The 13,487-nt window shown below is 43.1% G+C and overlaps 1 protein-coding gene across 2 annotated transcripts in view; it reads left to right on the top strand.

The window, feature by feature from the left end:
• Positions 1-3,021: 3,021 nt before the first annotated feature.
• The window catches only part of SIMC1 (SUMO interacting motifs containing 1), a 75,080-nt gene continuing 64,614 nt past the window's right edge, over positions 3,022-13,487 (top strand). For both annotated transcript variants that reach the window (XM_032851856.1, XM_032851857.1), the window contains exon 1: positions 3,022-3,227. In XM_032851856.1, the coding sequence (XP_032707747.1) occupies positions 3,099-3,227 (129 nt within the window). In that variant the 5' untranslated portion in view covers positions 3,022-3,098. The remainder of the gene's footprint in view (positions 3,228-13,487) is intronic.

Here is a 13,487-nt window from a genome sequence, read left to right on the forward strand (position 1 = left end):
CCTTCACTATAGCATACATATCATAGAGTTCAAAATTTTTTCCGTGTCTTTTTTTTCAGGTAAAATTTACTTACAGTGAAATCATATATTTACTATGTATAAATATAATACATAACTTACAAATATATATATATATATTATTTTTCTTTTTAAAAGTTTATAGTATTATGTTTGTGTTTCCCTAAAATTCATATGTTAAAACTCTAACCCTCAATGTGATGGTATTTGGAGATGGGATCTTTGAGAGATAATTAAGGTTAGATTAGACATGGAGATGGGGCCCTCATGCTGGGATTAGTGGCTTTATAAAGAAGAGATTTCTCTCCCTCTCCCTCTCTCTCTCCCTTCTTCCCTCCCTCCCCTCTTTTTCCCTCTCTTTCTCCCTGTATGTACCCACTGGGGAAAAACCATGTGAGGACATAACAAGAAATCTGCAATCCAAAGAGAGAGCAACCAAACCAGCCAGCACCTTGATCTTGGACTTCTCAGCCTCCAGAACTGTGAGAAAATAAGTTCCTCTTATTTAGTTAACCCAGACCATGTCATTTTGTTAGGGCAGCGTAAGCCAACTAAGACTTAAAGCTAAACATAAGTGTTATTAGGAATCCACTAAAGGCAGTTTGATTACATTCTCTCTTAAAGATCACTTTGGCTGGGGCGCCTGGGTGGCTCAGTGGGTTAAAGCCTCTGCTTTCGGCTCAGGTCATGATCCCAGGGTCCTGGGATCAAGCCCCACATCGGGCTCTCTGCTCAGCAAGGAGCCTGCTTCCCCCTCTCTCTCTGCCTGTCTCTCTGCCTACTTGTGATCTCTCTCCATCAAATAAATAAATAAAATATTTAAAAAAAAATCACTTCGGCTGAATGTGGAAAAAGGAATGAAAGAGAGCAAGAATAGATTCAGGAAGACAAGATATGAGGCTGCTATAGTAGCCTGGGCCAGAAGTGATCTCTTAGTTTGCCGAAAGTCCTAACAGTAGAGGCCAAAAGAAGTGAAGGGGTGCAAAAAAATATTTAGGAGATAAAAAGAGACAGGACTTGTTGGTGAGAAAGAAGTAGAAATCAAGCATAATGCTCAGATTTCTCACTTGAGCATTTGCTGGCTGGTAGTACCACCATGCAGTGAGATGGGGAACAAAGAAGCAGCAGCAGGGTTTTTTTGAGTGGACAGGGGTTCGTTTTTCAACTTGAGTTGCCTGTGAGATTTAATACACATTTGGATATATATATCTAGAGCTTTGAGAACAGGCCTGAGTTAAACCTAGGGAGTCATCGGCATGAAAATTATCATTTAAAGCCCCAAGAATAGTTGACATTGTGTAGGGCGAGGTGTGTGCGGGTGGCCTATGTCAGACCTCTGAGGAACATCAAGATTTAAGGAGTAAGTAGTGGAGCAGGAGTCATCTAAGGAGGCTAAAAAGAAGTGGTAAGAGAGATGCAGAGTCACAAAAGCCTTGTGAAGACAGTGTTTCAAGAAAAAGGGAGTTAAGGGCACCTGGGTGGCTCAGTCTTGTAAAGCATCTGCCTTCTGCTCAGGTCATGATTCCGGAGTCCAAGAATGGAGGATGAGTCCGGCTTCGGGCTCCGTAGGGAATAGACTTCTCCCTCTGACCCTCTCCCCTCTCATGCTCTCTCTCACTCTCTTTCACTCTAATAAAGAAAACTTTGAAGAAGAAAAAAGAAACAGTGTGTGAAATAAACCAAATGTCTAATGGCATTTGGTGAAGACAATTTAATGAAGCCCTTCACAAAAGGGATGATTTCAGTCATTTGACCAGAACTTGAAATCCACTCCTCACCCACCAGACCTGTGATTTTCAGTGCATGGTCCCCAGAACAGCAGCATCAATGTTACCTGGGAAATTTCAGAAATACAAATTGAGAGCCTCATACCTCCTCCCCAGATTTAGAAACTCTGGAGTGAGGCCCAGCAATTGGTGTTTGAGCAAGTCTTCGTGATTGTGATGCTCTCTAAAGTTTCAGAATCACTGCCCTAGACACTGCTAAGGTAGCACATGACAACCATTCCTTTGAGAACCAAATCCTCTTCAGGTAAATACAATTTCCCATTGGATCTGTCAACATATATTACCAACTTGCTGGTGCATGAGCCACAGGATTTTTGTCAATACCCCACATTTCTTGTAACACAGATCCTATCTGGATTTTAACGTTGGTAACCTACAACCAGCCAACTACCTACCACTTCGCCCTCTATGGGGTATATCTTTCTTTTTATCTTTATAGCTTTGCTCATTCTTAACCCCTTATTATTCCTGATGTGTGCCCCCTCATGGCTTCCCTTTGTGCCTTTTTTCAAGTTTCTGATCCTGCTACCAACTGTACAAGTGTCTAGATCTCACAGCGTAAATTCCTGAGTGACACAGATTGTTGGTGAAACTGCCAATTGGTACAACTTAGGAGTAATTTGGCATCATTTAGCCAAACAGCAGAAACATCACCTTTGACCCAGTAATTCTAATTCCACTCTAGGAATTTATCCTACAGACCTACTGCACATGTGCATAAGGAAGTGGGGCCTCTGTGCCCCACCTGGCCACAAGCCAGGCCACCTACCCTCAGTCAGTCAGGGGCTCCTCATCCCGTCTGCCGGAGGCCAAGTCCCTCCCCTGGGACTCGGGCTCAGTCAGAGGCCTGTTCACACCTCACTTCACACTTGGGTCGGTTGGAAGCAGGTGGGGAAGCCCTCGCAGCCTTAGCGTCACGCAGGCATAACCGCAACACTGGCCCAAGCCGGCTGCGACTTGATTTTCTCTCTCTCTTTTTCTACTCCCGGGAAGGGAGGGCGAGTGCCCTGCGGAGACCGGCGCCCGCCTCCCTGACCCGGCCGCCCGCCGCTTGCCGCGGGGGTTGGGGACGGAGTGGGGGCAGGCTCAGGAGGGGCGGGGCCGGTCGGGGGGCGGGGCTCGGGGCGGGAAGGGGCGGGGCCGGCGGGGTGATGGCTCCGGTTGTCGCCGCCGCTGCCGCTGCCGCCGCCGCCGCCACCGTCGCCTCCTCAGCGGGAGCCGAAGTCGCCGCCGCTACCGCCGCCGCCCCGGTCGCCGGCGGCCCGCGCGCTGCCTCGGCTAGGGCCCGTAGCCATGGAGGACTTCATCGTGATCTCGGACGACAGCGGCTCCGAGAGTTCCGGGGGGGCCCGCTCGGGCAGGGCACGGAGGCTCCGCCGGGCCCTGTCCCGGACCCCCGGCGCGCTGCCCCGCCGGACTGTGGTGAGTGAGCTAGCCGCCGCTCGCTAAGCCCCACCGCGGCGGGGGTGCCGCCCCCCACCCCGGCTTGGCCCGTTGTCCCCTGCGCCCCCGCCTCCCGCCCCTTGGTGCCTCACAGCTGCAGCCGGTTCCCGCCTCCCCGCCCGCCGGCCTCTCCCGCCCGGAGGAGCGCGGCGGGCCAGGGCCGCGGCCGCCGGGCCTCCCGGGCTCCCCGCTCCAGCCGCAGCGGGCCGGGGCTGGCGACGGCGGCCGAGCACATGGACGGCGCCTGGCGCGCCTGCGGCAGGGGGTGCGGGAACCCGCTGCAGGAGGCGGCCTCAGGCCCGGCCGCGGGCTCCCCCGGACACAGGGTGGGGGCCGGGGGGCTGAGGGGACGCGGTCCTGGGGGCTGTCCCGGATCTCGAGGCAGGGCCGCGGGAGCGTGTAATTGTTGGGCCTGTTGTGAGTACAGATGTGTGCAGGGAGGTAACAGGAGACTGGGCTGGGAGAGAGGGAAGCGCGGGCCTGAGCCTGAGCCAGATGGTGGCCGCGCTCCAGGGCCTGGCAGCCGAGCGAGGGGCCCGATTTTGGAGCTGTGCAAGAGGGCGATTTATTTCGCTTAGCAAACATTTACCAGCCTCTAAAGGAATAGGGAGGGAAATATCTTGCACTGTTTCTTTTTCCCCTCGAGCCCCCTAGTCTTTGTCCTTCTTCCTGAGACGATGAATGAAATATCTATGGTCCCTGCCTTTCTCGAATCCTCCACAGATATTTACTGAACCCCTAATGTGGGCTCGATATGCTAGGCGCTGGGGATACAAAGGAGAACACAGCATCCGTGGTCCCTCTCATGGAAGGTGATAGATTCAACAAGTGACTATTGAGTATTCAAGGGATGGGAGGTGGACAGGCTTTCTCTCAACCTCAGATTTAAGTGGTCTTCCCAGCCTCCTATGGCCACGCCCCAGAAATAAAAGAATTCTGACGCTGCTGTTATTTGTACAGATCTGTAACCAAGTGTTTAAGGAAGACATCTTCCTTCGTATGCAAATATTCCTTCAAGCCAAATCTCCTGGCTTCTGCTCCTCCAATCCCAACTAGTTTGCAGTCCGTAAGTCTCCACTTCGAGCCCCTTCTGTGTCCCAGGTATAGTGCTATGTGCCAGGTGGTCATTACAAAATGAAGGCCATACAAAAGCAATTAACTTAGAGTCCTGTGTAGCCATGGCTCAAGTATGAAGGATTTCTCAGTAAATCTCAGGTAAGAATTTAGATGAGATGGACAGACAAGATTTTCATAGTCGAAGTGAGCCAACTTGGTTAAGTTAATGGCGGTGTGTAGGACATAATAGAGCCACAGTAAATGTTTGTTGGATGAAAGAACGGTTGAAGGAAGAGAGGAGAGAGAACACGTTTGATTAAGTGAGAGCAAGTACAAGGGTAGGAGCAGGCTTGAGGTAAAAGGGATGCTGCATTCATTTTGGACCTCAGTGGGGAGACTCTGGAAATCTCGAGGAAGATCAGGACTGGAGAGATTTGGTAATCATCCAGATAGAAAAGAGCACTGAGGGCTGAATTGTGACTGAGATCAGCAAGGAAGAGACTAAAGGGAGAAAAAAAGGTGGGAGGAAAAAATACTGCAGAGTAATTTATAACTGCCTTTTCTCCTAGTTCTTCCTCTTTCCTATTGCTCCTTCTCTCAATCCCCCTTTACACTTTGTCAGTCTACCAACTCCTTTTCTTTCCAGGTACTGTCCAGCTTCCCTCGTCGTGGCCCAGCTCCCTTTAAGTGCATAGATGTCATCCTTAGCCCATTCTGTGGTGTCTCTTGTGGCCCTTCATACACACATACGTGGGTACACTCTCAAACTGCTCCCCTCCCCTGTAACTACCCAACCAAGCATTTTGATCTTGAGCCTTTTGAATAGTACCCACTGTAAATCTTGCTTCTCCATATATTTACTCCAATTTTCTTAAAAACACCAGGCTTGTTCTCCTTTTATTGTTCTTGCAAATTAAATAGGGCAGTGGGATAGCCATGTAAACGAAGAGAGGCATTAAGAGACTTGCAAGGTTAAAGCCTAAAGCTCCTTTGTCTCATTTTTCCCTGAAGGCCTTGAGGTCAGATAGACCTCCTCTTCTTCTTTTTAAAGATTTTATTTATTTATTTATTTGACAGAGAGACAGCGAGAAAGAGAATAAATACAAGCAGGGGGAGTGGGGGAGAGAGGAGCAGGCTTCCCTGGGATCACGACCTGAGCTGAAGGCAGACCCTTAACGACTGAGCCACACAGGTGCCCCCAGAGAGACCTCTTCAAATCAAGGTCTTCCACATAGCAGCTGGGAGAACTTTGACAAGTTCTGTCACCTCTCTCAGCTTTTGCACTTGAGAATGTTGATACCTGGCAGGACATTAGAAGGTTTTCAATGAGGCAATGCAAGGAAAATGCCTAGTTATCAATGGTAGCTTTTGCTACACTTTGTGTTATTTCTCAATCAAGCCTGACCTTCTCAAGCTTGGCAGGCAATGAAATAAACAAGTTTTATTTTATTTCTGTTTTACAAATACTGACAGAGAAAACAACTTGCTTGAACTCAGGAAATCAGAAAATCATCTCCAATACTGTAGTTAACATTTCTGAACCCATGGTTTTAAACCTGGGCTCTAGTCTTCATTAAGTTTATGAAGTGTGTCTGTGTTTACCACAGTACTTAATTGCTTTTTGTTTCCCACCTAAAAATCAGAACATAGGTAATTTTTGTTGACCTAATTATGAAAAGTTTAGAAATGTATGTAGAAGAAAATTAAAATTGCCATTACTCTCACCATCCAAAGATCACCAGTGTTGACATTTTGAAGTTTGTCTTTCCAAACTTAACTGTAAGTGCCTGTGTACATTTCATACATAATGCCATGTATCTTCCCCATACATTGTTTTTGCAAAAAATGAAATTTTGCTCTACATGTGGGGTTTTCTTTTAAGATTTTATTTACATAGTTTTACAGAGAAAGAGCAGGGGAAGGAGAAGAGGAAGAGGGAGAGCATTTCAAGCAGACTCCACTTGGAACGAGGAGCCCAACACAGGGCTCCATCTCAGGACACTGAGACCATGACCTGAGCCACAACCAAGAGATGGATCCAACTGAGCCACCCTGGTGCCGCTACCTGTGGGGTTGTTTAGCTTGCCTTTTAATATACTTTTTATCTCTTGCTGCACCAATACATACATGCCTCCCCAATATATTTTTTTTTAACAAGGAGGAACTTTTTTATGAAGATTTATTTATTTGAGAGAGAAAGAGCACATGAGCAGGGGGAGGAGCAGAGGGGCAAGTAGTCTCTCTGCTGAGCAGGGAGCCCAACAGGGGCTTGATCCCAGGACCCTGAGATCATGACCTGAGCCATCCAGGTGCCCCTCCTCTGAAATATTTTTAATGTATTTCATTGTACAGATTTATGATTATATTTATAACCTCCTATTAAAGGATATCATGCTGACATTTCTAAATTTTCTGTGTCATAAACAATACAGTATAAAGTCCCTCATAAGTAATCTTTGTACCTTTGTTCATTTGCTTGTTTAGGATAAGTTCCTCTTAGAAGTGAAAGTGTGAAGTCAAGAGGTATGCCCCCTTTGAGAGCTTTTGATACACATTGCCAAATTTCCTACAGAAATTATGCACCAATTATATTCTCACCATACCCTTTTCTCTACTATCTAGTCACCCCAGATATTGTCAATTTTTTGGGTAAATATTTACTGAACAATTATTATATGCCAGGCACTTGTAGGTGCTAAGAATACAGATGTGAATAAAACCCAAGTCCCTGGCCTTGTGGAGGTTCTATTTTAGTCAGGGGAAGACAAACAATAAATAATCACATAAATGTAATTTCAGACAGTATGCAAAGCATTAGAAAGGAAAATAGTCATTTTTGTTCTTTTAATCTTTGCTGATATGATAGCCAAATTCTTTGAGCTGTTACGGTTTTAATTTTTTTCTTTGGTTGTAAGTCATTCTTTCAGTAAATACTGAGCACATGCTTTGACCCTGGGGACCAGAGGTAAACAAGGTAACAAGGGACCTACATTCTAGTGGGGAAATATAAGTAATAAACAACTATTAAATAAGTGAACAATGTAATAGTAACTTGGGTGGGGTTGGGAACATTTTGATGTGTTTTCAAAGAAGACCTCTCTCTGAAGAGTTAATATTTGATCTGAGAACAAAATGACAGAACAGATTTGTTATGAGAAGTTCTAAGGGAATAAGGTAGCAGGAAAGGGTGCAGCTAAAGCAAAGACTTGGAAGTAGAAATGACATGACCAGTTGGAGGAATCAGAAGACCAGTGGGGCTTGAATGTAATGGTTGCACAACAGAGTCCGAAGAGATGAGAAATAGGTGGACTAGGTCATTTGGGGTCATGTAGACCACAATAAGAAATTCAAATTTTATCCTTATATATAAGAAGTCTTTGAAGGGTTTCAAGGCACTAGAATGACATGATCTGATTTATATTTTTAAAAGGTGACTTTAGCTACTGTGAGAAGATAGGACTGTAAGGTAAGGTGATCATATCATATAGTATTCAAATGGGAATCATTTTGAAAATGAAGTGGGTGCTTACTGGAGGGAAGGTCAAGCAACAGGTAAAAACTGGAACTTCCCCAAACAAACCAGAAGTATAATCATGTTCCTGTAAGAGGACCAAAGTGGAATCAGCGAAATCATTTTTTGAGGTTGCTGTAATAGTCCAGACCAAAAATAATTGTAGCTTGGAATAGAGTGGGCTGGGTTACTGGAAGTATTTAGTAGATATTTAGGAAGTAAAATCAAGTCCTGAGAACTTGGATGGGGATAGTGAGGGAAAGGGAGAATCAAGAATGATGCCCTGGTTTTGGCCTGAGCCACTGGATGCATGTTGTTGTCATTAACGGAAATGAAGAAGACTTGAGGAGGAACAGGATTGGAAGATAGATTCAAGAGTTCTGTTTTGAAGGTGTTATAAGTTAAGATGCTTACGGAATAGCCAGCTGGAGATGCAAGGTATATTGTTTGTACTGAGTTTGGAGACCAGGGGAGAAGTTCTGACTTGGGATACAATTTGGTGTCATTGGCACATAGACTGTAATAAAATCATTGATCTGGGTGAGATCATCTAGGCTAAGAATCTGTAAGAGGAAGAGCATTCTGGACCCAGTGGTAGGACACACCACAGTGTCTGCCTCAGGTGAAGGCAAGGGAAGGAGGAGCAGCTAGTGAGGTCGGAGATCAGAGAGTGCTCAGCACGTAGTAGAGCTGCACACCTCTATTGCCAATAGACATGTTGGATATATATATATATATACACATATATATACACATACACACATACATGGCGGTGGAGATGGTGTGTGCATGTGAAAATTACCTGCTCTCTTATTGGGGTGTTATTTGTACATTTTCCTTACATATTAAAGACTTTTTATGGGTTAACTTGGGTCCTCCAAAAAGATAATGTTGAAGTTCTAACCACCACTGCAGAAATGTAACCTTATTTGGAAATGGGGTAGTTGCAGATGTTATAATCCAATATGAGATCATACAGTGTAGGGTGGGCCCTTAATCCAATATGACTGCTGCCCTTATGAGAAGACATGAAGATAGGGGAAGAACACCACGTGACAGCGGAAACAAAGATGGGACTTGCAACTGCAAATTAAGGGATGCCAAGGATTGCTGGTGGCATCAGAAGCTAAGAGAAAGGCTTAGAACAGATTCTTCCCTAGCAACTTCGAGGGAGTGTGGCATTGCATACAGCTTGATTTTTACTTTTAAGCCTCCAGAACTGTGAGAGGAAAAATTTCTGTTTTAAGCTAGTTTGCAGTAATTTGTGCTAGGAAAATAATACAGCTCCCTGTGTCATACACATTTGCTCCCCCCACGCCCCTGCAACTTTTGATTTCTTTTTGGTTCTTTTCAGAAGTTTTTTTGTTTTTGTTTTTTTTTTGTTTTGTTTTTTTTTTTTTAGGGCTTTATTTATTTATTTGTTGGGGAGAGAGAGCACAAGCAGGGAGAGTGGCAGGTAGAGGGAGAAGCAGGCTCCCCGCTGAGCAAGGAGCCCAATACACGACTAGATCCGAGGACCCTGGGATCATGACCTGAGCCAAAGGCAGATGCTTAACCAACAGAGCCACACCTAGGCATCCCTTTATAGAAGTTTTAAGTTCTTATGTAGTCAGTTTTATCACTTTTTTCCTTGGAAGGGCTTTTTTCTTAAGATTATAAAGGTATTTTTACATTTAATTTATTAATGCACTTGGAATTAGTTTCAAAAAAGAGAACAGTAATCTAATAGTTTTCTTTCCAGATGGTTAGCTATTTGTCCCAACATGGTTTATTGGATTTTTTACTCTGTCTACTCAGTGGTTTGAGATATTACCTTTATCAAATGGTAAATTTTTATGTATTTTATATCTATTTTTGGACCTTCTCTTCTGGCCTTCGTACATGCTGCTTTATTTTTTTAATATTTTTTATTTATTTATTTGGCAGAGGGAGAGGGAATATAAGCAGGGGGAGTGTTAGAGGGAGAAGCAGGCTTCCTGCTGACGAGAGCCCAATGTGGGGCTCGATGTGAGGCTCCATCCCAGGATCCTGGGATCATGACCTGAGCTGAAGACAGACACTTAACAACTGAGCCATCCAGGTGCCCCAGTGCTGCTTTAATAATAAGCAGAAGAGGGACTTAGAAAACCTGGCTAGCTCAGTGAACAGAGCACATGACTCTCGATCTCAGGGTTAATAGTAATAATAATAATAATAATAAATAGAAAAAATTCTTCATTGTTCTTTTTAGAATTTTTTTGATTAGTTTTTATATATTTACTCTGTCAGATAACTTTAAAGTCCTTTTGTCAACTTCCAAACAATTTCTACTTCTAAAATTGTGGGATTACACTAAATTGAGAAATCCATAGTTTGTGGTGTTTTACTTAATGAAGTTTTACACTTTTATGTATGTATTTGTGCATCTTTTATCTTTATGGGGGTTTTTGTTTGTTTGTTTTATGTTTAGAGAGATCTTTGTTGTCCCGAGATTACTTTCCTTTTATTTCCTTATTATTGTTCCTTTACCATCTCATTCTTAACATTTAGGTCTTTAATTCATCTGAAATGTTTTAGATGGTGTGAAGTATACTCACCATTTTCCACATACTGTATTACCATATTCTAAGATAGCACCAAATCTAAGATTTGCTGTCAACTTAAGATAAACAGCTTTTCAGGAAAAAAGAAACTAACACATGAAATGTGAGAGCAACTCTTAGATGTACCCTGATTCTAGATGTAGGGGGGCAACATTCTAGATGTTAGAGTTTATAATACATGATGTTAATCAATTGTCTGAGAATAATTTCTCAAATAATTATCTTTTCTCCACTTATTTGAAACACATATTTTTAAAAGATTTATTTAGGGGCGACTGGGTGGCTCAGTCGTTAAATGCCTGCCTTCGGCTCCAGTCATGATAACAGCATCCTAGGGTCGAGCCCCTAGTTAGGCTCCCTGCTCAACAGGAAGCCTGCTTCTCCCTCTCCCATCCCCGTTCTTGTGTTCCCTCTCTTGCTGTCTCTCTCTGTCAAGTAAATAAATAAAATCTTTTTTTAAAAATGATTTATTTATTTATTTTAGGGAGAGTGAGCATGTGAGCGAGCAGGGGGTGGAGTAAGTGGGGTGGGGTAGAAGGATAGAGAGAATCCTGAAGCCGACTCCGTGCTGAGTCTGGAGCCCAACTCAGGGCCCATCCCAGGACCCCGAGATCATGACCTAAATCAAAACCAAAAGTCAGCCGCTCAACCAACTGCACCACCTAGGCAAACCCTGAAACACATTTTTTTTTTTTTTTTAGATTTTATTTATTGATTTGACAGAGATCACAAGTAGACGGAGAGGCAGGCAGAGAGAGAGAGAGGGAAGCAGGCTCCCTGCTGAGCAGAGAGCCCGATGTGGGACTCGATCCCAGGACCCTGAGATCATGACCTGAGCCGAAGGCAGCGGCTTAACCCACTGAGCCACCCAGGTCCACCCTGAAACACATTTTTAACACCAAATTATTTTACACACTTGTGTCTGTTTCTTGGGGGTTTTTTGTGTATGTTTCATTGATTTGTCTATTCTCAGTGACAGAATTTTAATGTTTTATTTTTGTAGTTTGATAATATTTTTTGTTATCTAATAGAGCAATTACCTCTCCCTATTTTTTTACCCAAAATTTCTTGGTGATTGTGCCCATTTAGTCCTCCAAAAGAATTTTTGAATCAGTTTGTCAAGGATTACATCAGATCAGGGTTTCTTTGGGTCAGATAATTCTTTTCTGTGGGAGGCTGTCCTGTGCACTGTGGAATGTTTAGTAGGATCTTTGGTCTCTGCCCACTAGATGCCACCCAGCAGCGGCCCTTCTCTCCCCTCACTTGTGACAACCAAAAATGTCTCCAGACACTGCCGAATGTCTCCTGGAGGGCAAAATTGCCACTGGTTCAGAACCACTACATTAGATTCAGAAGTTAATTAAGAAAGAACTAATATTCTTATAATACTGTTTTCCTAATTAGAAACATGGTTTAACTTGTATTTTATGGGGTTTACTTTTTGGCAATCAGTAAAACTTTCTTTGAATCCTGTGCCTTTCTTTTCCTGGAGCTAATGTTTTGATTCTGAATGACTGGTTACCTCTTAGGGTTGAACATGTTAATCACGGTGAGCCTCACATAGTAAGAATAGCTAGCATTTATGCCAGGCAGCATGTTAATTAAGTACTTTGCATGGATTAACTCATGTAATCTTCACTGCAGCCCCATAAGGTTGATACTGTTGTTACCCCTATTTGATAGATGAAGAATCTGAGGCAGGGTCGACCAGGTGCTAACTGGTAGAGATGGTTTGCCACCATTACTCTTAATCTTGAAAATCCCGGGGTGAGCTTGCAAACCTCTTACCAGGTTTCCAAGGGCACATTCTCTAGAGATGCTAGAAATAAATGGATAGTTGAAAAAAGCGAATTACAAAATATAACTCTATTCTTTAAATTTGTCATTTTGTAAGAATAGACCCAATGGGGTTTGTTTGTTTGTTTTTAAAAGATTTTATTTATTTATTTGACACACAGAGAAAGATCACAAGTAGGCAGAGAGGCAGGCAGAGAGAGAGGGAAGCAGGCTCCATGCTGAGCAGAGAGCCCGACAAGGGACTGGATCCCAGGACCCTGAGATCATGACCTAAGCCAAAGGCAGAGGTTTAACCCACTGAGCCACCCAGTTGCCCACCATTGGGGTTTTTTAATCCAAAATTGTTTTTTAAAACTCTATCATCTGCTTGAAAATATTTTTTAAAATCGTCATCTTTTTCTCAGTCTCTTCCCCCTAAATAATAAGTTCACTGTTGGACACATCCATATCCCCAGCAAGTAGCTTAATGCCTTGAACAGAATAGGTGCTCAGTAACTGTTCAAGGAGAAACAGAATTCTTATTACTGGTTTTCTGAGGAATCTTTTTCTCCTGGTAAGTTTTGTTACAGTTATATCAAAATAACCTTCTGTAATGGGAAAGCCAAAGGATAAATATGGAACCTATCCCAGGCTAATTTTTTCCCCAGACTAAGAAAGATTTTTGGAACAAAAAATATGTATATGTCTAGAGTAAAAGGCAAAGTTCACCTACATTTTGAATTTAAAACCTCAAAAGCCAAACTAATTCAAATCTTAAATCAGGGTCAGCTCCCACACAAGCCTGAAGATCACTTCCCCCATTTTCCATTAACAGCTTTATTAAGATACAATTCCATACCTTACATAAAAATCACCCATAAAATTCCCTGAGTTGTTTAAGCCTTACCACTGTCTAATTTTAGAACATTTTCCTTACGCCAGAAAGAAACCCTATATTCTCCAATGGGTTCTCTTTGTTTTTGTTTGTTTGTTTGAAAGTACTCAATCATATCATTTGAAAAATAAAATTTCCCCATTTTAAGTTATAAAAGGTATTTTTAAAATTTTAAATAGAGGTAAAAAAAATTCAGGGTATCAGAAAAAAAGCTCCCCCATCCACTGTTACTTCAGAGATAACTAACAGTTTTTGTGTATTGTTCCAGAAGATTTCTCTCTGTGTACACAAAAATACATAAATGTCTTTTTTTCCTAATAAAGTTACACTAATTTTTTTTTACCTCTAAATATATTTTAGGCATTAAAAAATACATAGGTTTTAGCACCTGGGTGGCTCAGTCAGTTAAGCATCTAACT

The sequence above is a fragment of the Lontra canadensis genome, unplaced genomic scaffold, assembly GCF_010015895.1.
Source record: "Lontra canadensis isolate GAN:19392208 unplaced genomic scaffold, GSC_riverotter_1.0 scaffold5, whole genome shotgun sequence".
NCBI classification, from domain to species: Eukaryota; Metazoa; Chordata; class Mammalia; order Carnivora; family Mustelidae; genus Lontra; species Lontra canadensis.